The 25,885-nt window shown below is 34.6% G+C and overlaps 1 protein-coding gene and 1 non-coding gene across 2 annotated transcripts in view; one reads left to right on the plus strand and one right to left on the minus strand.

Moving 5' to 3' along the window:
- SPAG16 (sperm associated antigen 16) overlaps nucleotides 1–17,371 on the minus strand; it is an 869,771-nt gene extending 852,400 nt beyond the window's left edge. The window contains exons 1-4 of the mRNA XM_033859808.2: nucleotides 17,170–17,371; nucleotides 9,545–9,591; nucleotides 8,287–8,382; nucleotides 740–858 (exon numbers count right to left, since the gene is read on the minus strand). Coding sequence (XP_033715699.2) covers nucleotides 740–858; nucleotides 8,287–8,382; nucleotides 9,545–9,591; nucleotides 17,170–17,296 — 389 coding nt within the window. The 5' untranslated portion in view covers nucleotides 17,297–17,371. The remainder of the gene's footprint in view (nucleotides 1–739; nucleotides 859–8,286; nucleotides 8,383–9,544; nucleotides 9,592–17,169) is intronic.
- Nucleotides 15,633–15,736, plus strand: LOC117313099 (U6 spliceosomal RNA). Its single transcript, XR_004527562.1, has one exon. It is a non-coding gene; the product is annotated as a U6 spliceosomal RNA (small nuclear RNA).
- Nucleotides 17,372–25,885: the final 8,514 nt, after the last annotated feature.

A 25,885-nucleotide genomic window follows, 5' to 3' on the forward strand; every position in this document is an offset into this window, starting at 1 on the left:
TATTTAAAATTAGGATTGAACTCCAAAACACTATAAACAACTTTATATACCATACTATTCCTTCTTTCTATAATATCAATGGCTTTTAAAAATCAAACATTTTATTATCCAATTATTTAATAATATTTTGTTAACAAGTGTTAGGACTCTGAAAATGTGTCTGGTGACATTACCACTACGGCAAAGGAATAAAGACAGTATGCCTGCTGATTTTCATAACCAATAAGTTATTAAATTTTCAATTATAACAAGAAAAAGGTATCATTTGACAATGTAATTCCACTTACTTCTAAATGAAGGGATATTTGTAGAAAAAAAATTAGTTGTGTGAGTAGAGAAAAGCAGGCCATTACACTCTAAGTAAAACAAGCAAAGTAGTACTGTTAGTAGGATGTCTTAATACAGGAAATTATACCCTTATAATTATTCAAAAGACATTTAAAAAATATTTTATCAAATAGCTTCATATTATATAACTACAGGAGACATTCCATTTTATTGATTCTTGAAAATCACCTAAATTTATATATCTAGAAAAGATATTAAAAATTTCTTTGAAATTGATATCCTGATTGTGTGTGTATGTGTGTTGTGGTTTCAGTGGTGGTGATGAAAAAAGTTTCTATCCAGTTCATTCATTTTACATAAGCCGAGTCACTCAAAGTCTTTTAAGATGATTAAAAGTACACATGTTAAATAATGTTAGTATTTCTAGAGAACTATTTACTTAATTGTTTACCATTCAGACTGAAAGCAATCAAGAGTTCTAGTCATTCCCATTTTGATCAGGAAATTGCAGAGAAAGCCTTCTATTGCTTCAGGTACTGCATGCTTTGAAGAAAGGACTGTTTTCTGCTCCTAAAATTTAAATGTGTAATTACTTATTTTGAAAATATCAAAGCTTTGATTAATTGTACACATAGGCCTTACATTCATTCATTCATTCATTCATTCACTTTTTAAAGAATTTTGTTGACTATTATGTCCAGGAACTATTTTAATCACTAGGGATAAAGCAGTGATGAAAACAGACAAGACTCAGTCCTCATAACTAATAGTCAAGAATATGGGGACAGAAAATGAATAACTAAATTAAAAATATATAGTATGGTAGATGGTACTAAGTGCCTGGGGGTACAGACAGAGGGTTGAAGCGAGGGAAAGCCAGGTAGGGAGCAGATATGTGTGTAGAGCTGGGCTGCTATGTACATAGGGTGATGAAGGAAGATTTCATTGAGAAAGCGGCATCTGAACATAAATCTAGAGAAGAGGTAGAGTCACGTTCCAGATACAGCATTAGCAAGTACAAAGGCAGGCAAGACTGTGATTGGATTGTTTGAAAAACAACAAGGAGGTCACCTTGCCCTAACAATAGTATATAACAAATTAAATATACATATATGTATAGATCAACATTCTCATTTTAAATCTTACATATCATATATGCTAATGAAATAAATACATAAAATAATTTTCATTACTTTTATATGTTCAATGATTAAATCACAATAAAAAGAGCTGTTTGTCATTATTGAGTTCCTAGTCCCTTGATGTACACATTTAATTTCAGTTAAAGAACCAGGCTACTTGTACCCCGAGCCTTGCCTATAGATTCTTCAAACTAGTATCTTTGACTTAATTTGAATTAAAGAGTTGATTCTCAGGAGTCAAAAAAACAGTTTTCAAAGAAACTCACTGAGTGGAATAGTTCAAACTATATCAAGACAGTTTTGATATATGGTCCAGTAATTTTTTGGTATTCAACATTTAATTAATTCTTAAGTCCTCTCTGATTTTGTTCTCAACACTTATCACAAATCAAGCCTTGGTAAATTTAAGAAAATTGAAATCATATCAAGTATCTTTTCTGACAACAACGTTATGAGACTAGATATCAATTACAAGAAAAAATCTGTAAAAAATACAAACACATGGAGGGGAAACAATACACTACTTAATAACCAAGAGATCACTGAAGAAATCAAAAAGGAAGTCAAAAAATACCTGGAAACAAATGACAATGAAAACATGACGACACAAAACCTATGGGATGCAGCAAAAGCAGTTCTAAGAGGGAAGTTTATAGCAATAAAATCCTACCTCAAGAAACAAGAAACATATCAAATGAACAAGCTAACCTTATACCTAAAGCAATTAGAGAAAGAAGAACAAAAAACCCCCAAAGTTAGCAGAAGGAAAGAAATCATAAGATCAGATCAGAAATAAATGAAAATGAAATGACGGAAACAGTAGCCAAGATCAATAAAACTAAAAGCTGGTTCTTTGAGAAGATAAACAAAATTGATAAACCACTAGCCAGACTCATCAAGAAAAAAAGGGAGAAGACTCAAATCAACTGAAATAGAAACGAAAAAGGAGAAATAACAGCTAACACTGCAGAAGTAAAAAGAATCATGAGAGATTACTACAAGCAACTCTATGCCAATAAAATGGACAACCTGGAAGAAATGGACACATTCTTAGAAGAGCACAACCTCCCGAAACTGAACCAGGATGAAATAGAAAATATAAACACACCTATCACAAGCACTGAAATTGAGACTGTGATTAAAAATCTGCCAACAAACCAAAGCCCAGGACCATATGGCTTCACAACTAAATTCTACCAAACATTTAGAGAAGAGCTAACACCTATCCTTTTCAAACTCTTCCAAAATACAGCAGAGAGAGGAACACTCCCCAACACATTCTAAAAGGCCACCATCAAAACCAGATACCAAAACCAAAGATGTCACAAAGAAAGAAAACTACAGGCCAATTTCACTGATGAACATAGATGCAAAAATCCTCAACAAAATACTAGCAAACAGAATCCAACAGCACATTAAAAGGATCATAAACCATGATCAAGTGGGGTTTATCCCAGGAATGCAAGGATTCTTCAATATATGCAAATCAATCAATGTGATACACCATATTAGCAAACTGAAGGATAAAAACCATATGATCATCTCAACAGATGCAGAAAAAGCTTATGACAAAATTCAACACCCATTTATGATAAAAAAAAAAACCCAGAAAGTAGGCATAGAGGGAACTCACCTCAACATAATAAAGGCCATATATGACAAACCCACAGCCAACATCGTTCTCAATGGTGAAAAACTGAAACCATTTCCACTAACATCAGGAACAAGACAAGGTTGCCCACTCTCACTACGATTAGTCAGCATAGTTTGGGAGGTTTTAGCCACAGCAATCATAGAAGAAAAAGAAATAAAAGGAATCCAAATCTGAAAAGAAGGAGTAAAACTGTCACTATACGTAATACTATATACATAGAGACATGATACTATATATGATAGTATATATAGAGACATGCAGATGACATGATACGATACATAGAGAATCCTAAAGACTCTACCAGAAAACTACTAGAGCTAATCAATGGATTTGGTAAAGTTGCAGGATACAAAATTAATGCACAGAAATCTCTTGCATTCCTATACACTAATGATGAAAAATCTGAAAGAGAAATTAAGGAAACACTCCCATTTACCACTGCAACAAAAAGAATAAAATACCTAAGAGTAAACCTACCTAAGGAGACAAAAGACCTGTATGCAGAAAACTATAAAACACTGATGAAAGAAATTAAAGATGATACAAAGAGATGGAGAGATATACCATGTTCTTGGACTGGAAGAATCAACACTGTGAAAATGACTACAGTACCCAAAGCAATCTACAGGTTCAGTGCAATCACTATCAAACTATCAATGGCATTTATCACAGAACTAGAGCAAAAAATTTCACAATTTGCATGGAAACACAAAAGATACTGAAAAGCCAAAACAATCTTGAGAGAGAAAAACGGAGTTGGAGGAATCAGGCTCCCTGAATTCAGGCTGTACTACAAAGCTACACTAATCAAGACAGTATGGTACTGGCACAAAAACAGAAATATAGATCAATGGAACAGGATAGAAAGCCCAGAGATAAACCTATGCACACATGGTCACCTTATTTTTGATAAAGGAGGCAAGAATATACAATGAAGAAAAGACAGCCTCTTCAATAAGTGGTGCTGGGAAAACTGGACAGCTACATGTAAAAGAATGACGTTAGAACACTCCCCAACACCATACACAAAAATAAACTCCAAATGGATTAAAGACCTAAATGTAATGCCAGACACTATAAAACTCTTAGAGGAAAACATAGGCAGAACACTCTGACATAAATGACAGCAAGATCCTTTTTGACTCACTTCCTAGGGAAATGGAAATAAAAACAAAAAATAAACTAATGGGACCTAATGAAACTTAAAAGCTTTTGCATAGCAAAGGAAACCATAAACAAGACAAAAAGACAACCCTCAGAATGGGAGAAAATATTTGCAAATGAAGCAACTGACAAAGGATTAATCTCCAATACTACAAGCAGCTCAATATCAAAGAAACAAACAACCCAATCCAAAAATGGGCAGAAGGCCTAAACAGACATTTCTCCAAAGAAGATATACAGATTGCCAACAAACACATGAAAGAATACTCAATATCACTTATCTTTAGAGAAATGCAAATCAAAAGTACAATGAGGTATCACCTCACACCAGTCAGAATGGCCATCATCAAAAAATCTAGAAACAATAAATGCTGGAGAGGGTGTGGAGAAAAGGGAACCCTCTTGCACTGTTGGTGGGAATGTAAATTAATACAGCCACTATGGAGAACAGTATGAAGGTTCCTTAAAAAACTAAAAATAGAACTACCATACGACCCAGCTATCCCACTACTGGGCATATACCCTGAGAAAACCATAATTCAAAAAGAGTCATGTACCACAATGTTCATTGCAGCTCTATTTGCAATAGCCAGGACATGGAAGCAACCTAAGTGTCCACTGACAGATGAACGGATAAAGATGTGGCACATATATACAATGGAATATTACTCAGCCATAAAAAGAAACGAAACTGAGTTATTTGTAGTGAGGTGGATGGACCTAGAGTCCGTCATACAGGGTGAAGTAAGTCAGAAAGAGAAAAACAAATAACATATGCTAACAAATATATATGCAATCTAAAAAAAAAAAAGTTCTGAAGAACATAGGGGCAGGACAGGAATAAAGACAGAGATGTAGAGAATAGACTTGAGGACATGGGGGGGGAAGGGTAAGCAGGGACAAAGTGAGAGAGTGGCATGGACTTATATATAGTACCAAATGTAAAATAGTTAGCTAGTGAGAAGCAGCCACATAGCACAGGGAGATCAGCTCGGTGCTTTGTGACCACCTAGAGGGGTGGGATAGGGAGGATGGGAGGGAGACACAAGTGGGAGGAGACATGGGGATATATGTATATGTATAGCTGATTCACTTTGTTATAAAGCAGAAACTAACACACCACTGCAATGCAATTATACTCCAATAAAGATGTTAAAAATAAATAAATAAATGAAAGGAATAACTAATCCTGAGCTACGTTTTTCTTATAAGAACATAACTTTAATATGAAAATATTTGATAGTAATTCTTAATAAATATGTAGGAAAATATCTTAGAGTAAAATTCTTTGAGAACTACTGATTAATACGTTAAACAGTATAGTAGTTTTGTTCAGTTATCAATTCATCTTCTTCAGAAACACATGACTATTTCAAAGAAATGCCTTATATTCTTAGAGGAGGAGATGGATAGAAGATGTCAGGAAATGTAACAGTGTTATGATTTAGGTACTCCGCTACTGTTATCTTTAAAGATCAAACTTATAAGTTTATAAATATTATATTATTATGGCAATACATGGACCTTTAAGATTTTACCTCCAAAATTAGCAAAACAAAAAAATCACGAACCAAAACAGCTAAAGAATTACCCCCCAAAATGGCAATAATATGCTCACAGTGTAAAGGGGAAAACCCAGCTTGAATATAAGTAGACTTTCTTTCATAAAATTACATACAAGTATTTCTAAGGAATATGTGTGTGTACGTGTGTGTGTGCCTGTATTCCTATTTCTACTTACATTTATACTTAGAAAAAAGACTTCAGTTTCAAGAAACAATGGACAGTACAACCAAACCACACATTTGTCACAGATTAATAACATTTCCTACATTAATTTTTTTCATTAATTACTTTAAATATGATAAAACTATATTTTATTTCAGATTTCTGAAACATTGCACCTATCAAGGAAACATTTTTATAGGATAAAAAGTTTAAAATTTATGAAATAAAACATGCATCAATTCTCAGATTTTTCATATATATTATCAAGGTTTAAAGAAAATTATAAAAATTCATTTAAATGTCAACTCTTATATAAATAATCCTTGTTAATTTTTTAACCAATAAAACTACTTACATTATTTCCAACTTTCAACTTTTCAATAATTTCAACTATATTCAACATTCCTAATGTAATGATGACCTTTTTTACTTGCAGTCTTTAATGAATTTTCTAAAAGTCCCTGTTCAATTGAGACTACTACTATCCTCTAACATAGAAGAAAATATATCTTGCTCATAAACAGATGTAATAAAATCATAACAAAAGGAAGTGGGTTTCATAAGCAATAAATATTCTTAAAACAGAAAGCCCATGGCACAACTCAAAGCTAGTTTTTGAAGATAAAATACTATAGAAACAAAAACCAAATTAGAAATACATAACTGAAATGCTTATCATAAAATGAATTCATATTTAATTTTAAAAGCTTAAGGGAAAATTTGTGAGTTTTCTGCATAGCACAGTTCCTCCAAAGAACTCAAAAAACAGATAAAACCTTAAATGAGAGTCAACAAGCTATAAATATGTCATAAATCTAGAAAGTTACCTCTTGCAAGCTTATGATAAAAGAAAGCTTCTGAGAAACTGATGACAGAAGAATTACTGATATTTAGTTCAGAAGATACGACAGCTACTACGTTGAATTTATTCACCAATTGCCCTTCTTGGATTTATCTTTGGATTTACAAGCACCTTCTAGCATGATACCACATACAAAGATGCAATTACAGTTTGGTCATAATTTTTTCATTCAATGATTCATTTATCTATTCATTTATTTAACTGCTATTCATTTAGTGCCTACTATGTGCCAAGCACTGTGTTAGGCATATCTATGTTACCAAGTACCAATATAAATGAGTGGTACATAAAGTATTTTTTTAATCCTTCTTTACTTAATGATGTAAAGCAAGAAGGAAGATGATAAGTAATACATAGAGTGCAACTGATATGTTTATTCACTGCTCATCGTTCAAAATGCTATGTTTTAAAACTTTCTTATAAATTACTGCATTGAGATATCCAACAGACTAATAAAGTCTGCATAGTAGACTTCACTTTACGTCTACCTAGAAGGAACTATATCCATAGGATATATTAGAGAATAGAGTTTACTATGAGCTAAAGCCCTCCACTTAGAATATAATCAATTCTGGATTCAAAAAATCCTCCTCTTCAGCATTTTTCAATTTTGAATGGACAGATATTTTGGAAAGGAGTAACTAGATTTCTGAACCAAGGAAATCTGCAAAATATGGAAAGATTGACAAAGGGCAGAATATGGAGTGAAGTCTATCACATACTATTTTGCACTGAGGAAGCCAAATCTGCACCTAAATAAGGGTATAATAATTTCCTTCATATTTCACAGTAAAGGTTTCATTTTTGAAGAAAAGCAGCCTTCTTAATTTGTATTGGTATGACTTCAGTGTTAATTAGTATTGGTAGCACTTTAAAAATATTTTTGCTATCATCATTATTGTCAATTTTTAATTGAGCTTGCAATTTTACAGGAATGCCATCATTCCATGTACTGTTAATTGGTGGTATTATAATCAGAAAGCATCCCCACCATATTTTCTAGTGAAATTAGTTCATCAGCCTCACAAGAAAAAAAGCATAATATATTAGGCATTTCCTGTGATCTAAATACTTCCATGAAAAACAAAAAATACAGATGCTTACAAAACAGACTGTAGAATATGTATACAATACCAAGTTCTGTACAAGTGCTGAAAATCCTTGTTTAAACTCTATTGAGATTAAAAAGAGTTCTGAGAGAAAGTGTCATTTGTTGCAAAGTCATGCAAAAGTGAACATCATGTGGAAAATGATGATCCAAGGCAAAGTAAATATGACTACTTACTAAAAGTGAAGGTTAGATGATAAACTAATAGAAGTGAAAAAGATGTCAGGTGATAGAGTTGCATCTAGTAAGTGAAGTATTTATAGTTTAAATGACTTTCAAAACTTCGTGTAGAAAGTATCACTGTTAAACTATAGGCTATGGTTGTGTTCAAAATTCTCACCAAAATTTGAGTATCTGTAGCCTGTTCTTGGACTATCTGAACTGCTTTTGCCAGGTCTTCTTCACCCTCTGGAATGCTATAATTGTCATCTGGTATCTAAATAACAGAGAAAGAGAATGATAGGAAGAGTTAGCAGGAATATAAAAATACCTTATTTCATTTTAGAAATAAATTTGCCTCACAAAACAAAGGATCAAAGAAATACACTTTATGTAAGACACGATGTCATTCTGAAGATCCATGAAAAATAAAGTAACAAGTAGGCAGCCCTCTGACTTCCTTATAAACATCACTCAGTGTTACTACTGATGAACTTGAGGTTAGCTTACGGGCAACTGCTTTTACCTATACTGACAAATGTAGTCTAACAACTCTGCTGAAAAAAAAGAATGTTAGGCCATCTAAATGCCACCATTCTCTCCGCATCCCAGATTTTCTCCACCATTACTTTTCATAACTACTAGCAACTGCAAATATCTAATAAATTATGTCTAATATTAAAAAGCAAAACAAAACTCACTGCCTGAATGTTAACCTCTCGGAAGAATGCAACTGACTCTAGTTATGACATTAATGAGAGTGAACACTTATTGCATGCTTCTTATGTGCTGATCACAGCTTTAAGCCTGTTACATTTATTAAGTCATTTCATGTGGTATGTATTAATATTATCTCCATTTTACCAGTAGTAATACAAAGCCTATCTTCTGTGTTTGTCCTGTCTCCTGTTTGCCCAGGCCACAAATGCCAGGCTTGCTTCCACAGTTTCATTCACAGCTTCTGTCATCTTGGAGTGACTCTGCCTTCCAAGTCTCAGATGTAATGATAGGTTCCCTTGGAACAATGAATTAAAGGACAGGTTTGAGACAGTAACTATATTAGACTAAAGTATTGCTAAGTTGAAGGGAACCATAGGATCTGAGCTCCAGCTAGGTAGTAGGAATCTGGGAAACCTAGACTGGATGATTGGGAACACCTGCTGGACAGAGACGACAGACTATAGTGTGGATCCACAAGGCAGGTGATGAGAAGCTGACTCTGAAGGACAATTAACAAGAAAATCAAAAGAGCCAGATGTGTTAACCAATCTAAATTTTTAAATTGAATTTTCAAACCTCACTCTTAACCAGCTGATTAGCTAAATTCAGTTGAAAAAGTAGCATCACTTAAGAAAAAAAATTTTTAAGAAAAAATAAAATGAATATTTCACAGGAATAACTGTAATGAATGTATAGAATAGGTAAAATGAACAAATTACCTCTTCATATTCATAATCATCTTCAGATGTTTCAGTTATGGTGACCTCTAAATGTACTGTTAAGTTTGAATCTCAAAATAATGGAATAAAATTATTATATTTAAAAATTGAGATAACCTTAAAATACAGTATTATATCCAAGTATCTCACCAAGTTAGTAAATACATGTAAATTAAGCTATTTTTTAAAATTTCTCTTCCTCATACAGCCTACATTTATAGATGTTTTAAGACAAAATATCTTAATTGTTATTTTAAATTATTATTCAAACAACCCAAACTCATGAAAAACTATATTTTTAATCTATTTACTATCTAATGATTTCCAATTTGATTCTAAGAAGGCTTACAAAAATGTACATGGTATCATAACATAAATTAGAAAGAGATAAGAAAAATGATGGACAGGAAAACTATGACAGTAAATTTTCAAACACATCTCAAACCACAGTGAATTTTCCGGAGTTTCTTAGTCATTCACAATGCAGTGTGACTTCTTTATTTGGTTTAAAGTATTGTGAATGAAAAAAACAAAGCACACTAAGATTTAAATATAAGTAAAATATAGATTTCAATGTTTTTATCAATAAAAGATACTTACACCTCCACTCTCTTTCTTACATATCTCAATTTTAAAATTATCTTCTCAGAAAAGACAGCCTAATGTTTAAGCAAATATAAACTACTTAATAATCATAACTCAGCAGTTCATAAATTATCAAGATATATCAGCATTAAAATATCAGTGGAAATGATTCTAATAAAAACTTCTAACAGCATTGCTCTAAGACCTTCAAAAATTACAAGTTAGTCTAATTACAAATGAAAACTTCAAGACAACATTTAATTTTAAAAGAAATCCAAATACACTCCAGTAATGCTATTTTGTTGATTGGTCAGTAGGTTTACATTTTTTTTCAAATGCACAGACTTTATTAGGCCAAGTTTAAAAGGTATAAAATTAAACACTTCAGTGCACAGCAATGGTTATGAAAATCAAAGATTAGATTAGCCTAGTTTTCATTTTGCTGCGGGTTATAAGAAATTTCTCTGTCATCCCATCCTGCAAGAGTAACCTGACGGTGTGTATAACAACTTCTGTTGTTTGTCATAAGAACTGATAACACACACATAGTATTTAACAGGAGCCAGGCACTGTCCTAAGGGTTTTACATGTATTAACTCATTTCATCCTCATCCTACCAATGAGGCTGAACTATTATTATCTCTGTTTTACAGATCAGGACTCAAATGCAGTTACACAATCAGGACCTAACAGAGTTGGGAATCAGCCCCAGAAGCTTAGGTTTCACTATACTATACTACCTCTCTTGTTAACACAAATTAACATATGTAAATCATTTAGAATGGTGCCTGGCTTATAATAAATACTATACAAGTGTTTGTTGTTATTTTCCCTATTCTGGAAAGAGATGAGTACCTGTGGAGAAGTCTCCTAAGTCTCCCATGATCTAGTGTTAAGATGAATGGATACATAAAAGACATTCTGAATCTTCCTCCTTTTCTAGATTTATATTTTTCTGACACATGTTCACTTAATGATATAAAATTTCCTTAGGTTCAGCTACAGGAAGTTCAGCCTCTTTTTTATGGAAAAATATGTCCCCTTCTGAGAAACAACTATTAGAAGCTGACTTTGTAGGCAGTCACTTGCCTGTGAGTCTCCAGAAAAGTAATGCTATCCTTCATCACTGCTTATACCATAATAAATTTCACAAAGAAGTTAACATTCTAAAATGATCTGGATAGAGTTTATAATTGTAAATAAGCCAACTGCTTATTCACTGTGAGGAAGAAACATCAAAGCAAAGCTTCTTGAACATGGCTCTATAGAGTAAAAAGTGATTTGTCCTCAAAGCTTTGAAAATATAAAACAACACTTGTATACTGCCACCAAAAAAAAATATTCTAGGGAACGGATTATAATCACTAATAATATATTGTTTCCCATAATCAAAAAAGAGTAAGAGAAAAATAACTACCATTTTATAAAGTTTAAAAAGTATTGTCACATGGATCATAACCATAGGTACTCTTAAAACCCTGTGAGATTGAATGGCACAGATACAGTAATCTCTAAATTGAAAAAAAATAAAGGAAACTAAGTCAGGAAGATGAATAGATTTGGCCAAAATCAAAGATATGAGTGACAAAGACAAGTTTCTTAAATATAAATACCATGAATTTTCAACTACACTGTGCTGTTTCTACAGTGACACAATAGCAATGTGCAATTTTTACCAATATCCTCAGTAATGAATTCTCACCTATTTGTTTTCCAAACTCTCAAGTGTCATATTACAAACAGATAAATCAAATCCTTTAAACAGCTCAGTCTGAAGACCCTAAAGGAAGGAGAAATATAAAAGAGCTACAGGGCTATCACCCAAGGATTCAATAAACCAAGGGCAAGAGATTAACCAAACAAAAGATCAGGAAGAGTACAAATACCCAAAACAGGAACCAGGATCCTCCTTAATTGATACTGTTAGTACCCACAATATGATGTGAACAGAAAATCTTCCTTCTCAGAAGCAACTTAGCTGAAATGTGATGTTGCAGCATTACTAAAGAAGGAAATGTACTTTCGCATGTATCTGTCTAGCTGGCTAGCCGGCTCGCAACACATGGACAAATGCACAAACAAATCCCAAAACAATTCTGTGGCAGTTTACAGACATGCATACAGCTACAGGGAGATAAAAATAAATGAATATGGAAATCAGCAGAGAAAGGGAAACAGTAGAAGTAAGGTACAGTACAGGCCATAAGGTCTCATGAACTTTGTTATATGCCACAGGTTTGACTCTAAGCTTCCCAGCAGTCAGGGTAAAAAGGGAAATGTAATCAGATACCAATTCAGTATCCATCCAATGAAAACAGATGAGTTTCTCAGCAGATGTACAGCAATCTCTGATTCTGACGCCTGAGAGAAATCACGCTCTTAGGTTTTCATAAAGAGAAAACTTTGGACTGTACAGATATTGATCCCCTTGGCCCTTGGGACAGCCAGAAAGAGAGAGTGAAGCAGGATCTGATGGAGCATCGTGTGTGAAAAAGGTTGGAAAGCACTGCTTTAGAAGCAATATTGGTAGGGTAGAAATGCACAGTTTGTCAAGAACTGCCTGAAAAATAAAACCTTTAATTTTGATTCTACTTTTACTGGGCAACTTTCTCATCTGTAATCTAATCTCTTAGGTGATCCTATTCTCCAGGAAATGTCCATACAATTAAGCTGGTCACAATTTTCATACAAAGTTATTTTTCCACTGCAGAATAATAAACTGGTATGCTGGCTTAATATCAGTTTCTTCTTGCCAAGCTGACTCTGAGCCCCTACAAAACTCCCTTCCCATTACCTGCCTAGTTTTCCTTCAAAAAACATCATTGAACTCCAGTTCCAAAATTCATTTTTTTCTACTCTGACTATTCCACTCAGATCTGGTCCTGCATTTCTAGAGCTTGAGCTTGACTTGACACTTAATTTTGTGCCTGGTTTTCTAGTCTGATCTTGCCCAGGGTACTATCTGTGGCCCTCTTTCCTCCCTGGCCTGCACCCACAGTCCACAGCACCACCCCCTTCCAAGCCAGGTACTATATCCTGTAGTCATGGCCTGGTCTCAGACTAAGGGTCATTCTCCATATCTCCACTTGCTCTGGAAGGAATTTAGTAGTACTTGTGAGTTTGCATACTATGAATTAGTTCCCTGGTACTTCAGTGAACTAGTAGTTTCTACACGAACAGAATCTGCACCAGATCCTGACCTTGCAGATCTTGTCAGAAAACAGGCCAATATACACCCACACTGAAACTGCCATGAAGCCCTAAATCCACCGAGTACTACAGAAGATACAACTGCAAGAAGCTTCAGAGAAGCATTTCAGCTGGCCTAATGGAGCAGAGTTTGATGTGACAGTTGGTATGATGGGGTCACAAACAAGGTTGTGCAAATGGACCACAGCCAGAAAGAAATGAACAATTTTCAGATGAGAGCAGCATACAAAGTTCCTCACACACTGGTCTCCTCCACTACTGCAACTGTAGGTAGTGATCACTGCCAGTAGCACCAGCTTTATAAAGAACTGGAGTGAAACATAAAGCTAATTATATTTTACATGATTTCCCAAAGTTGATATAGACAGAAATTGCTTTGTAATCTTTGATATCACTGCAGAATCAATGTATACAAAGGCAATCTAAAGTCTAGCCTGTATCCTCCATGATCAACATTTTACTCACTAAATGGAAATAAATGTATTGTAAATACCAAACATTATAGTCATGTTCCCTTTCTTAGGAAAGCCAGTTTAAATAAAGTTAACTGAAAATAGACCAAAGGTGGCAAATAACTGGCACACTTGCTGTCACAATTCCCATTGCTGTTTGCTTCCTTCAGTCTTTCCTACCAAGTCTTAATACCACATGCCACGGAACCACTACCAATTCAATAGAATTGGCAAATGTGGAAATTTATTGGCCACTCCTGCCTAAGACGGCTGTTGCCCATCTTCTGCCTCAGAACCTGGAAAATAATTTTCTTTCAACATATAAGGTTCTCATAGTGGATGGTGGTGTAAGTTTTTCCAACTTCTACCAAAGATATGGGGTCTATATATTATACCTCTATCTGAAAACATAAAGGCTAGAGGTTAAGATATTTGTCTACAGCCTTGCTACTCCAATTATAGTCCTTAGATCAGCCACACCAGCAGCACCTGGGAGCCTGTTAATGATGCAGGATCTCAACCCCTGAAACCCGCACTTACTGAATTAGAATCTTCATTTCAAGATCCATATCTTGGATTCATATACACAGTAACATCTGCCTAGTCTAGAAGACACAGAACAAAATATAATTTTTTTCTCTCCAAATAATCTACGACTTTTGTGCATGTAGAATTCAGCACTCCAGGTTTAGTAACATGCCTCTACATTCTACATTCAAACTGTCTATCCTTTTTATTTGAATATATGTAGGATGCAATTAAGCACCCATGAGCAAATCCAGTTTTCCAATGATAATAAGAAATACACTACTTGAGAACATAATGATTATTAAGGATTTTACTAATATTTTCTTACTTAATACTATAAATATTCCAGAGAAGTAACATCTTAGAGGAAAAATAACTGTTAAAAGCAGTAAATAACAAAATAACTTTTAAAAATAACAAAAGTTCTGTTTTAATTAAACAAAGTTATCAGTAAACATTACCACTGCAGTGAGATACTGGCTAAGGATATTACTTAAGAAGAAAAGCATGCATCTTAGATGGGGTATTGGTTTAGTGTGATCACCATATTTCAGAGTCTGGAATCCTTAATTTGCATTTTTGAAACAGTTGACTTTGGGACTGCATCCAGAGTTGGTTAGCCTCAAAGGACAGGCTTAAATTCAGTCAACCCTCACAAACTGCTGTTGGGGCCAAAGGAGACCTTTTCAGGGGTCAGCAAATTCTCAGTCAAATTCTTAGCGTTAAAATGTCTAGAAAGTTAAAATAATAATCAAAAGCCAGTTAGGGGATCAGAGAATCAGCACAAAGAGAGGTAGGTAACAAAAACAATACTACGTTGGGGGCTCTACTTCCCTGGAGTCCATGCATTTCATTACTCTTCCTTGAATAAGGTCTTTCTTTAGACAAGTAGCAAAAAAATCAATTAAGCATTAGCTTTCTTAATACAATTCATTCCAGCCTGCATCTCTCAGCTGGAATAGGCACTCTTAAATGTCTGCAGCCACACATTAAAAGGCAACCCCTGATCACTACTATGAGTGAAAACCTCTCTCAAGTTGTATTGATTTTTAATAGAGCATTCATTCACGAAAGACGACCAATCTTCTTTACAATTACTAGAGATACCTACTTGCCCGTTTACAGATCACTTTGTTAAAATCTAGCCTTATATTTTACAAAGCTGCAAATATCTTTCTAAAAAAGTGTTCACTAGAGGATTCATACATTCCATGATTAGATTTCTTAAAGTTCTGGAGATAGCTAAGTAAGATAAGAACTATGTCGTCTAAGTTTGCATCTCGCCCTATACAAGTTTAAAAATTAAAAGCAGTGTGCTCGCTTCGGCAGCACATATACTAAAATTGGAACGATACAGAGATTAGCATGGCCCCTGCACAAGGATGACATGCAAATTCGTGAAGCATTCCATATTTTTATTCACTTTGTTATAGAGCAGAAATTAACTCACCGTTGTAAAGCAATTATACCCCAAAAAAGATGTTAAAAAAAAATTAAAAGCAGTATTATAAACTATTGTGATAGAAATCATTTTAATGCTGACAGATATAAGATGCCTGGTTATCACTAGTATGGGCATTGGATAACTTTATACTTTGATGTAGATTAGCGCTGAAAGAGTCGTTGAATTGTTTTTGAATTTAAAAAGGAAGATTACTGGAAAAGACAGCTTGTTAAGAGCTAGGAAAACAGAGTATAAAACCTCACTTAAGACACTAGAGCACCCACATATTTCATTCAAATTTATTTCAAACTATTCGAACATATTCCTGTAAAAATCATGTTTGCACTGAATGAAATACTATATATTTTCTTTGAGCTTTTTAACCAAGTTCTTCAAAGCTCCCTGTAGCAGGGATGTATACTGGGCCTGAGTCAGGACAGGTTAATCAGTTTAAAAGCCTACAAAATGAATCATTGCTGGATCCCTGGAATCTTGAATTAAATCCGGGGGGATTATATTTGGACAAAAAAATAAGGTAGATTTTGCAGTTTCCTTGATACCTTTAATAAAACTGATTACCCATCTCTCTCCTATCTGCCTGAAGAATGGAGTAGTTATCTTTTTCTCATGAACCCTCCCCCTCTCCTCAGTACCATTAATTTAGAGAAGGGGAGCTCAAAAGCTTTACACAAGAAATAGTGAACCTAATTATCCACATATAGCTATTCAATTTTTCTGGTTATTTCCAATGATAATCGCTCATCACTGTCTGATCTTGTTTCTTCCTAACATCTCTGAGCCTCGTCAGGTCACGAGGTTACCATTTAGTTGCTAAAGGCGGAGGGGGGGCGGGGGGGGTGGTATTTTTATCATTAAGTAGCCCAGATTGAAACTACCCAGTAAGTAGACGCTACCAAAACAAATCACTTAAGCATTAGACAATTGGACCATCTACAGGATCCAGCTGGATATTCTGAGCTTCCTCCTTCCTCTCCTTAAAGCCTAGAGGTAGCGGTCTTTTCCTTAACCTCCTGATGTTGCCCTACGGATTTATTTTCACGGCATTCTGAAGGTTTGGGGGCTTAAGAAAACCCCTGAGGTAAAGGAGGATTGGATTAATTTGTTGTGCTACTTTAAAATAAAATGCAAAGTTTACTGAGTGGTGACTACTAACTTTTTCCAACAGGAACACATCAGCCTACAACTACTACAGGCGAAAAATTACAGTGGGTAGGTATCAGGGGGTCGCGGTGGCGTTGAAACCACCTAGAGGTCTAATAGGCGTCTCTACCGGCTGGGTGTCCGCAAGCTTCACAGGGCACCCAGAGCGGGAAGCCCGCGCCCTCGCCCCCAACACCCGTTACCGCGGCCAGCGTCTGGGTGCCGCGCCTACTCGGGAAGGATACGCTCCAGGTAGTAGGCGCCCTCGGCGGCCACCGCCTCCGCGGTGTCCCCGGCAGCCGTCGAGCCCATGCCCAACACTTCTTCCAGAACCCGCAGGGCCGAGGAGGGCATTCCTTTCTGAGAAGCCATCTGAAGCGCTCCGGGCGCCTGCCCCTGGCTACCGCACCGTGTCCCTCAGGGCAACCGCGAAGACGCTTCAGTACGAACACATACGCAGCTCTCGCGAGAGCCTGGCATCCTTCACCCCTCCCACCGCGCGGGCTCCGGGCCCGGAAGGGCTGCCCCGAGCCCTAAATGGGGAAGTCCTCCTTGCTTCCTACGTTACTGGGGCAACCTCGTTGCCTAGTTACCCTGAGCCCTCGGGATGCGTTCCTGAACTGGACGAGATAAAATGAAGCAACGGACTTGGTTTGCACACATTTTCTTACCGACATGGCTTGGTTTTCTTCAGTTTTGACCCTAGCATTTGTTTTTCACTTTTTCTTCTCTAAATTTTCTTTCTGTTGGTTCTTACATGCCAATCATCAGTCCCCAGATTTTTAGGTATGTGTATAGAGTCCTAGTTGTCCCTAGGGAAAACTAATGGAAAAGAGGAAGATCCTCAGTACCTGGAGAAAAAAAAAGTCCTAGAAATCATAACTGAGAGATTGGCCCAGGGGAACTACCAATAAAGAACTAGGATGGTCACCCTAGTCAATTCCATTCTCATACTCATTCAAAGTATTTATCTGGACATCTGTTTTCTCTTTGGTTTTATACTCTGGGACTTGGAATTGTAGTTGTAATGTTGATTCTTACCAAAGTAAAGCCATTTCCATAAGAATTTTGAGGTACAAATTGTCCTAACATAATGTATAATAAATGATATTTGCCCAATCATGTGCAGTCCTTTTGCTATGACAGAATCTTCCTCGGGTTTATATTGTGTATGTATCAGAACCATCTACAGGGCCCTTTTATTTACGGATTCTTTTTCATCCTACATTCTAATGAAAATTGGATGCCAAACAGCACCTCATTATAAAAATTCCCATTTATTACCAAAAGAAACATAATGGCAACTTCTAATGAGGTGATTAAGAGCTTCAATGTTGGAACCAGAGAGGCTGCATTCAGAGCCTGGCTCCACCATTACTAGCTATGAAACCTTGGGCAAACCATTTAATGTAATGCCTCCACTTAAGGCCCCAGTTTCCTCATTTTTAAAATGGGGATATTATTACCTACCTCAAAGTATTGTTGCAAGAGGTAAAACAACATAAAGAGTTGAGAACTCACCAGCCACATGGTAGACACTAAGAAATAGCTGTTATTTGTACTTAATTGTTTGGTTTGGTTTTGGGATTTTTTTTTTTAGCATACTCAAACATCACAATTAGATGTAATAGTTAGAGAATTCATCCCTAGTAGTATTTATTCTTTTAATAACTTACTCCTTGTCATTGACGTCTCATATCAAACATATCCCGAGTGCTCATTAAGATGCAAGGAAGAATTATAAGGGGCTGAAAATTCAGGGAACTCTGAAATTGGGGTATCCACTGCTTTTCTCAAAAGCCTGATCTTCCTTCCAAAGGGAGGAATTTCCTCATCCCTAAAGGTTGTTTCCTGCAAGCACAAGCCTGAGATATGACCTGGGTGAGGAGTGTCAGGGCCTTGCACACTCAGCAAGACATGTAGAAACGTGAGAGAACCATAGAGGAGGGTGTCTCTGAACAATTAACGTATACTTTGATTTTTTTTGTCTGTTTTAACAGCTCTTCTCTTAATTTTTAGAGGTAGTATGTCATGTTCTACAGATAGGTTTGAATCCTGGCACTTCTGTATGACCTTAAGTAACTTAAGCTCTGACAGCCTTAGTTTCCTCTTCTCTAAAACAGAGACTTTAATATCCACCTTACTAAAATATAGATTAAATGAAATAAAATATGTAAGAAGCACTGAAGATCATGAAGAAGCAAAGCCTCTACCTACAAAAGTGAATCTTGCTCATTCAGAAATTTGAGCTTTTTTCTTTAAAGAAAAGTGTAATAGACATCTAAATTTCCATTCCTCATAGAGCTTTTTAAAATGGTTTCATTGGATATAGGGCTTAAAAATCACTATTAAATGCAAATAAAGTTGCCCCGCCCCCCAAAAAATGTCCAGTATATTAATTATTTTCAATAAATGCCAATAAAATTTACTTAAATTATTGAGAGAATATGCCAGTCTCAACTTGGATATTATATTTATAAGGAACTTACATATATAGAAAAATTTTTAAGACAAAACTTAAATATTTTTAGAAATGTCCAGAATTCAAAAAAGGAGATATTAAGAGTCATAAGAAAACAAATAAATTATGACCAGTATCCACCATTTAAGGCAGAGAAGAAGTGGAAAAGATTCTTGTCAGAAGAGCTAAAAAAAAAAAAAAGTCATAACTTAAAGAGGTATCATTACTCCACTCCTCAAAAAAATGTTTTTTTAATTCTGGAAGTCTCATTTTCTAAGTGTTACAAATAACCAAAGTTTTAACTCAGAACTACCAATCTGATTACATCCATTTCATGACGTTCAAATTTAGATGTCACCCAAGATGTTTTTGGCTTCCCTACAATTTAAACACATTTCACAGGACCAGAGTAGCAGTGCATTTAAAAATTCAAATTAGTAGTGTCTTTAATATCTTACTTTGTAAACCTTTAGATTTCTACAATGGATGAGTAATATTTTTTAAAAGCAATTCAATAAAAGCAAAAGTAATCTTAACAAATACAAACAGAACCAATAATTTCCTTCAGATAAAAATTGGGATGCAACCTCCTGTAGTGATTGCTAATATCTTAAAACCAGTATGTCTTTGCAATGGATGAATTTGAAAATAATCCTTTTACATTGGAATTCTTGTTCCATTAATTGCTGGTTTAATTTAAAAGAAGTGTGAAAGCCTTACTAAGAAAAAGCAAAAACTTCAGATCACAGTAGTGGTTTCAGTTATAATGCTATCCTATAGTCCTTCCATTCTATAGTCCTTACTTTTAAAAATATTGTACAATATTTTAAGTGTAGAAAAAAAAGAAAATTGCCTTAACATTTTGATAAATGAACAGCAAACCATCTAGTTTCCCTTTGAATATGCTCCTGAAAGAGGTAAATAAAGAAAACCAATGGAGACAGTCAAAATGAAGCAACAACCACAAAAGTCAACAGTTTTTATTTCCTCCCAGACTAAATGCTCTATTATTGTAAAAGTGAAATTATTTTTAAAAGCAAAACCAGAAAAGAATCTGACAATGGATTTGCTCTTCACATTTATAGTTTCAAAGGAGAAAATATTCATATGTAAAGGTATAGTAAATTACTATTCAATTTTCAGAAGTTGAGTGTTCATTTGCTACCAATAGAGCCCAAGCCATACACTAATGCATCTTTTTATGAAAGTAACTATCTTATTTTCTTTCAAAAGCTCACAGTAAGTGTAGCCAGTTTTAGAATTTCAGAATTCATAGAAGTAGTGGTAATTGACTGTAGTCAGCCATACAGCTATATTTTCCCTTTTTTTCACTAACAACTGTTCACAAATTCATATCTCTTGTGTTCTTAGCCCGTGTAGTTCAAATAGGATCAATCCTCTGACTTTAGTGATGAGCACATGACCCAAGCTTAGCATAATAAGATTTCATTTCTCTTGGCTACAGTGATCGCTGCCTAGTTGGCATGTGACCTAAGAAGTGCCAATGAGACATGGTGGGAAATTGGAGATTCTGGCAAAAGGATTTATTTCATCCCTTGGGATTTAAGTTCTAGAGTTGCTAGTCACTTTGCAAACATGAAGAAAATTTCTATCTAAGACTTGAGTAAAAATGGAGGACCGAGGTGAAAGAAACAGAAAACCTGAGTCCAGATAAAGTCATTTGAACCTCTAGTATATACGTATATATTTCCTTGCTCTGTCAGCTGATAGGGTCTAGAAGCAAAAACACCCCCATAAGCAATGATCAGACCTACCACCCAGATCTTGGTTTATTAATACCATTTTCCGATAAAAAGAAGAGCCAATGGAGAAAAGGCTGGATATAGGGCTGCTCTGGGAATGTACAAGACAAGACTGGAACATCTTATAGTGCCAGAAAGTAAAAAAGTGCCCCCAACTAAAAATCCCACAAAAATGGGGTATAGCAAAGGGACACAGTAGCTAAGTGAAAGAGCGCCCCCAAATGTACAAAGCTAGAACAATTTGAGCAACAAAATTAATAAAGTAGTATTGGAAAATAACCCAAAGTATAAAATAAACATCTATAATTTCATACTGATATAAAGAAATGATTTCATAAATAAATAAATAAATAGAAGAGAATGGACACATCTCCTGTGAAGAAGAATTCCAAATTTGGATGTAGATACACTACATTCAAGGAATGGAGCATAACTCACCACTCCTTAAGGGTGCACCACACATGATGATGACTTTCTTCTAAAGAGCAGAATATGGAAAGTGGGGGAAAAAATTAATTTACAGTGGAGAAACCTGACAAACACTACCTCAGAAACCCATAAACCCAGACTAATCATGAGAAAAACATGAAATAAATCTCAACTGAGGAACAGTCTACAAAATACCTTACTGGTATCGCTCAGAACAGTCAGCATCATGAAAAGCAGAGAAAGTGTGAGCCAAGAAGCTCCCAAGGAGGCCGGCCTATGATTAAAGGTAATGTGGGATCCTAGAACAACATATGGACATTAGGTAAAAACTAAGAACATCTGAATAAAGTTTGGACTTTAATAATAATGTATCAATATTGCTTCAATAATGTGATAAAAATGTACCATATTAATGTAAGATGTCGATAATAAGGGAAACTGGATGTGGCTATATGAGGACTTTCTATACTACCTTTGCAACTCCTTGGTAAACCTAAAACTATTCTTAAAAATTTTGTTTTTAAAGATTACTTGAATCTTGATTCTAGTGTTGCTTTAAACAAAACTCATCCCTTGACACTTCTCTTATTTGGAACCATAATTTTTTTTTCCTTTAGCAAGTTTCTGTTGGGCTTTCTGTCACTTGCAATTCAACAAGGCCTAGCTGATATATTGACTCTATAGAGAATCTTTTTTTTTTAAATACATTTGAAGATATATTTTACTGCCAAGGGTGTTTTTCTAAAACTGTCTGATATGACATACCTTTATGCATTTAGATCTGAAAGAACTTTTCTTTTTCCCACACAGGGGGAAGAAATACAGTTTGCTTTCACACATAGGAAAAGAACTGAATGGCCTATTTTAGAAGGCACTGTCCTCTATCTTGTCCACTTGTCAAGCACTTCCTCATCTACAGACTGAGAAAAGAAAGATAAAAAGAAGTGGTGAGGGAAGAAAAATGGCAGTGGTTGGAAGGAGAGAGGATTTGCACGGAGAGTGGTGAGGGGTTGGAGGTAGAAGTTGAAGAAGGGGTAGGTAGAAGAGGAAGTCTCACTTGGAGAGCATCACAAAAACAAACAAACAAAACAAAGCAAAACTCATGATACAGAGAAAACAACAGTGGTTGCCATGGGGGAGAGGGTTTGGAGGGTGGGTGAAATGGATGAAAGAAGTCAAGACGTACAAACTTTCAGTTATAAAATAAATAAGTCATGAGAAAGTAATGTAGAGCATGGTGACTAGATTCTATAGTACTGTAGTGCATATTTGAAAGTTGCCAAGAGAGTAAATCTTAAAAAGCTCTCATCAGAAGGAAAAAACCTTGTAATTTTGTATGGAGACTGATGGTAACTAGACTTATCATGGTGATTATTTCATGGTATAAATAAATATTGAATCATTACACTGTACACCTGAAACTAATATAATGTTATATGTCAATCATACCACAATAATAAAAAAGGATACATTTCCTTAACAGTATATTTCAGATATTGACCCACACCAGTAGATGGAGAAATGGCACATTCTTTTTAGTGGCTATATAGTACTTCTCTCTATAGCTACATGATAATTTGTTTAAGCAGACTTCAGGGCATTTTCTGTTTTTATTTCAAGCCTTGACACTTCACCCAAACTGGGAAAGAGAACAATCATCTTCTGTTTGTTCTTACCAAATCTGACTAGAGTGGAAAGCTCAGGAATATACCATATGCATGCAAGAAAATGTTCTTCCTCTCATTTTCTACCTCTGGTATTCCTTCAGTCAATTCACCATTGAGTATTATATGGAAGTGCCTCCTACACACATAAAATAATTTAACATTTAAAGTTTTCACAATTAGTCTGTGTTTGTAAATGTTTTTTAAGATTAAATGCAACACAATTAAAGGTTCAGAGAGAATTCTAAATTTCTTTCTTCTGGCAAAATTTCCCAACTTGTTTTCTTATTGTTGCTATTCATGGGTGTATTTCTTCAAACTAACAAAAAAAAACCTCACTAAATTTTAAAAAGCTAATGCTTAGGTTGTGGTGATTGGTCAGTTTTAATAAACAGAAGTGTTAGAATTATTTGCATATTCAGCAGAGCTCATTTTGTACCATTCTTTGTAACATTAAAGAAACTGCAAAATTGTAAGAAGGGAAGACATATAGCTTCTCAAGGTCACCTTTCTAAATCAACTATAATATGACTAAAGGTTAGCAAATCAATGAGTGAACCATGTGACTTTTCTTCCTTCATGATTCTTGGCACAGTTGTGATATGTGAAATGTCTTATGGAGATCAATGGATGTAACTAAACATGAGGATGCAGAGTGTAGCAGGAATTATATATGTGACTATAGCCCATATCAATATATTTGGATATCATCCTAAAATTAATAGGAGGCCACTAAAGGATTTAAATAAGAGAGGAAAATGGCCAGATTTTAGGGTGTATAACCTCTTAAAAAACTATTTGTAACTTATGCTTTTAATTAAATATATAATCATAAATAAATGCGTTTACATGTACATATATACACATATATGTGATTATGTATATATTAAATACAGCCTTTTTCATTTCTTTTTTGTTTGCATCATCCTTCCCCATCCCCGCACCCTTCCACCATATCTGCTCACTCCCATCAAGATTATCCATGTTAAAAATATGATGTCTTTCTATATTTTTCTCATTTATAGCCCACCATGGCCTCTAAGCATCACTTAATATCCTTGCTGAGTGTGCCAGATTACAAGGTTTATTGCCATCTCCTGATACTGAGGAGTTTCTCTAGTTATACATGTAACTAAGTAGGTCAAGGAGCCCACAACTTGATTACAAACCACAACTTGACCACCAGGTAACTGCTTGCTCTCCAGAGGGAGAGAGGCTAGATTATTTGTATAAATAAAGTTCACTTTTTTAGTGGCTGTACACTATTCCTTAATGTACATATAATACTATGTATTTATTATAATACTATTTATTTATTTAACTTTCCACCATAAAATGCAACCATGAGCAATAATAAATAAAATCCATGTACATGTAACCTTAAGTAATATTGCTTTGATTTCTGTGGTATAGATTCTGTAGAATGGTAGAAGATCTGCCTCAAAGGTATATTTATTTTTAATTTCAGTAGCTGTTGCCAGATTATTTTTGCCCAACATTTTAAAACCTCACTTTTACATCTGCAGTACGTACATGTATAGATTTCCTTTAATTTTTGACTCTGCTGGGGGTAACATGACATCTCAATATTACATTAATTTTCACTCCCTGACAACTAGTGAACTGTAGTGTCTCTTTCATGTCTGTTGCCATTTCAATTTGCAATATTGTAAAGTGTCTTTTACCCTTTACCTCTTTTCTATGTTTTTTGTCAAATTGTGAGAGCTGCTTGTAATTGATTGACATTAGGTCTTAGCCTATCAATTTTGTTACAAATATTTGTCCACATTTATCATCTTGTTATTGGCCTCATTTATAATATATTTTAAAATGAAAAAACTTTCGGTTTTCTTATAGTCAGTTATGGCTATATTTTTTGTCTTCTGGGTTTACAGTTTTGATTAAGAATATTTTGCCAGAATTTAGGTGTGGTAAACACTGTCTTAAAGTCTTAAAACTCTCAAGTTTTACTTCTTTATTTTCATTTTTAAGTCTTTAATTCATTTGGAGTTTATTTTTGTGTAGGAGATAAATAGATTCCAATTTTATTTCTTCCAGGTGGATAGCCAGTAATACCAGAACAAAAAATACCAGAAAAAATTTTTTTTCTTTCCATTTGAATACATAATTTTATACATTAAATTCTCATATTTGCTGAGATTTATTTGTGAAATATTTATTCTATTCCTCTAACTTGTTTGTTTCTTTACCAATATTGTATTTATTTGTGTTTAGTCGTTTTTCCACTTTGCTGTTCTGATATCTGGAATGTCAAGTCCCTTTTCAGGTTTCTCTTTTATTCTTAGATCTTTGGGGCCAATAAATATTAATATTGTTTTATACATGCTCCTCCCCCTAAAAAACCGCATTGGGATTATAATTAGATTAAATATATATATTTAATTAAATATGCATTAAATATATATATTTAGGAGAATTGACTTCCTAATAATAACATCTTCCTGACTAAGGACATAGTAGTCCTTTCCATTTGTTCAATTTTGTTTTATGTCTTTCAATAAGATTTTATGTTTTTATATCGAAATATTTCAAACATGCATAAAAGTATGACAAATCATTTAATCTGTACCTTTTACAGAGATTAAATATTTTCACTTGGGAAAATATTTTATATATAGCAACT

This window comes from Tursiops truncatus, chromosome 7 (assembly GCF_011762595.2).
Source record: "Tursiops truncatus isolate mTurTru1 chromosome 7, mTurTru1.mat.Y, whole genome shotgun sequence".
Lineage (NCBI taxonomy): Eukaryota > Metazoa > Chordata > Mammalia > Artiodactyla > Delphinidae > Tursiops > Tursiops truncatus.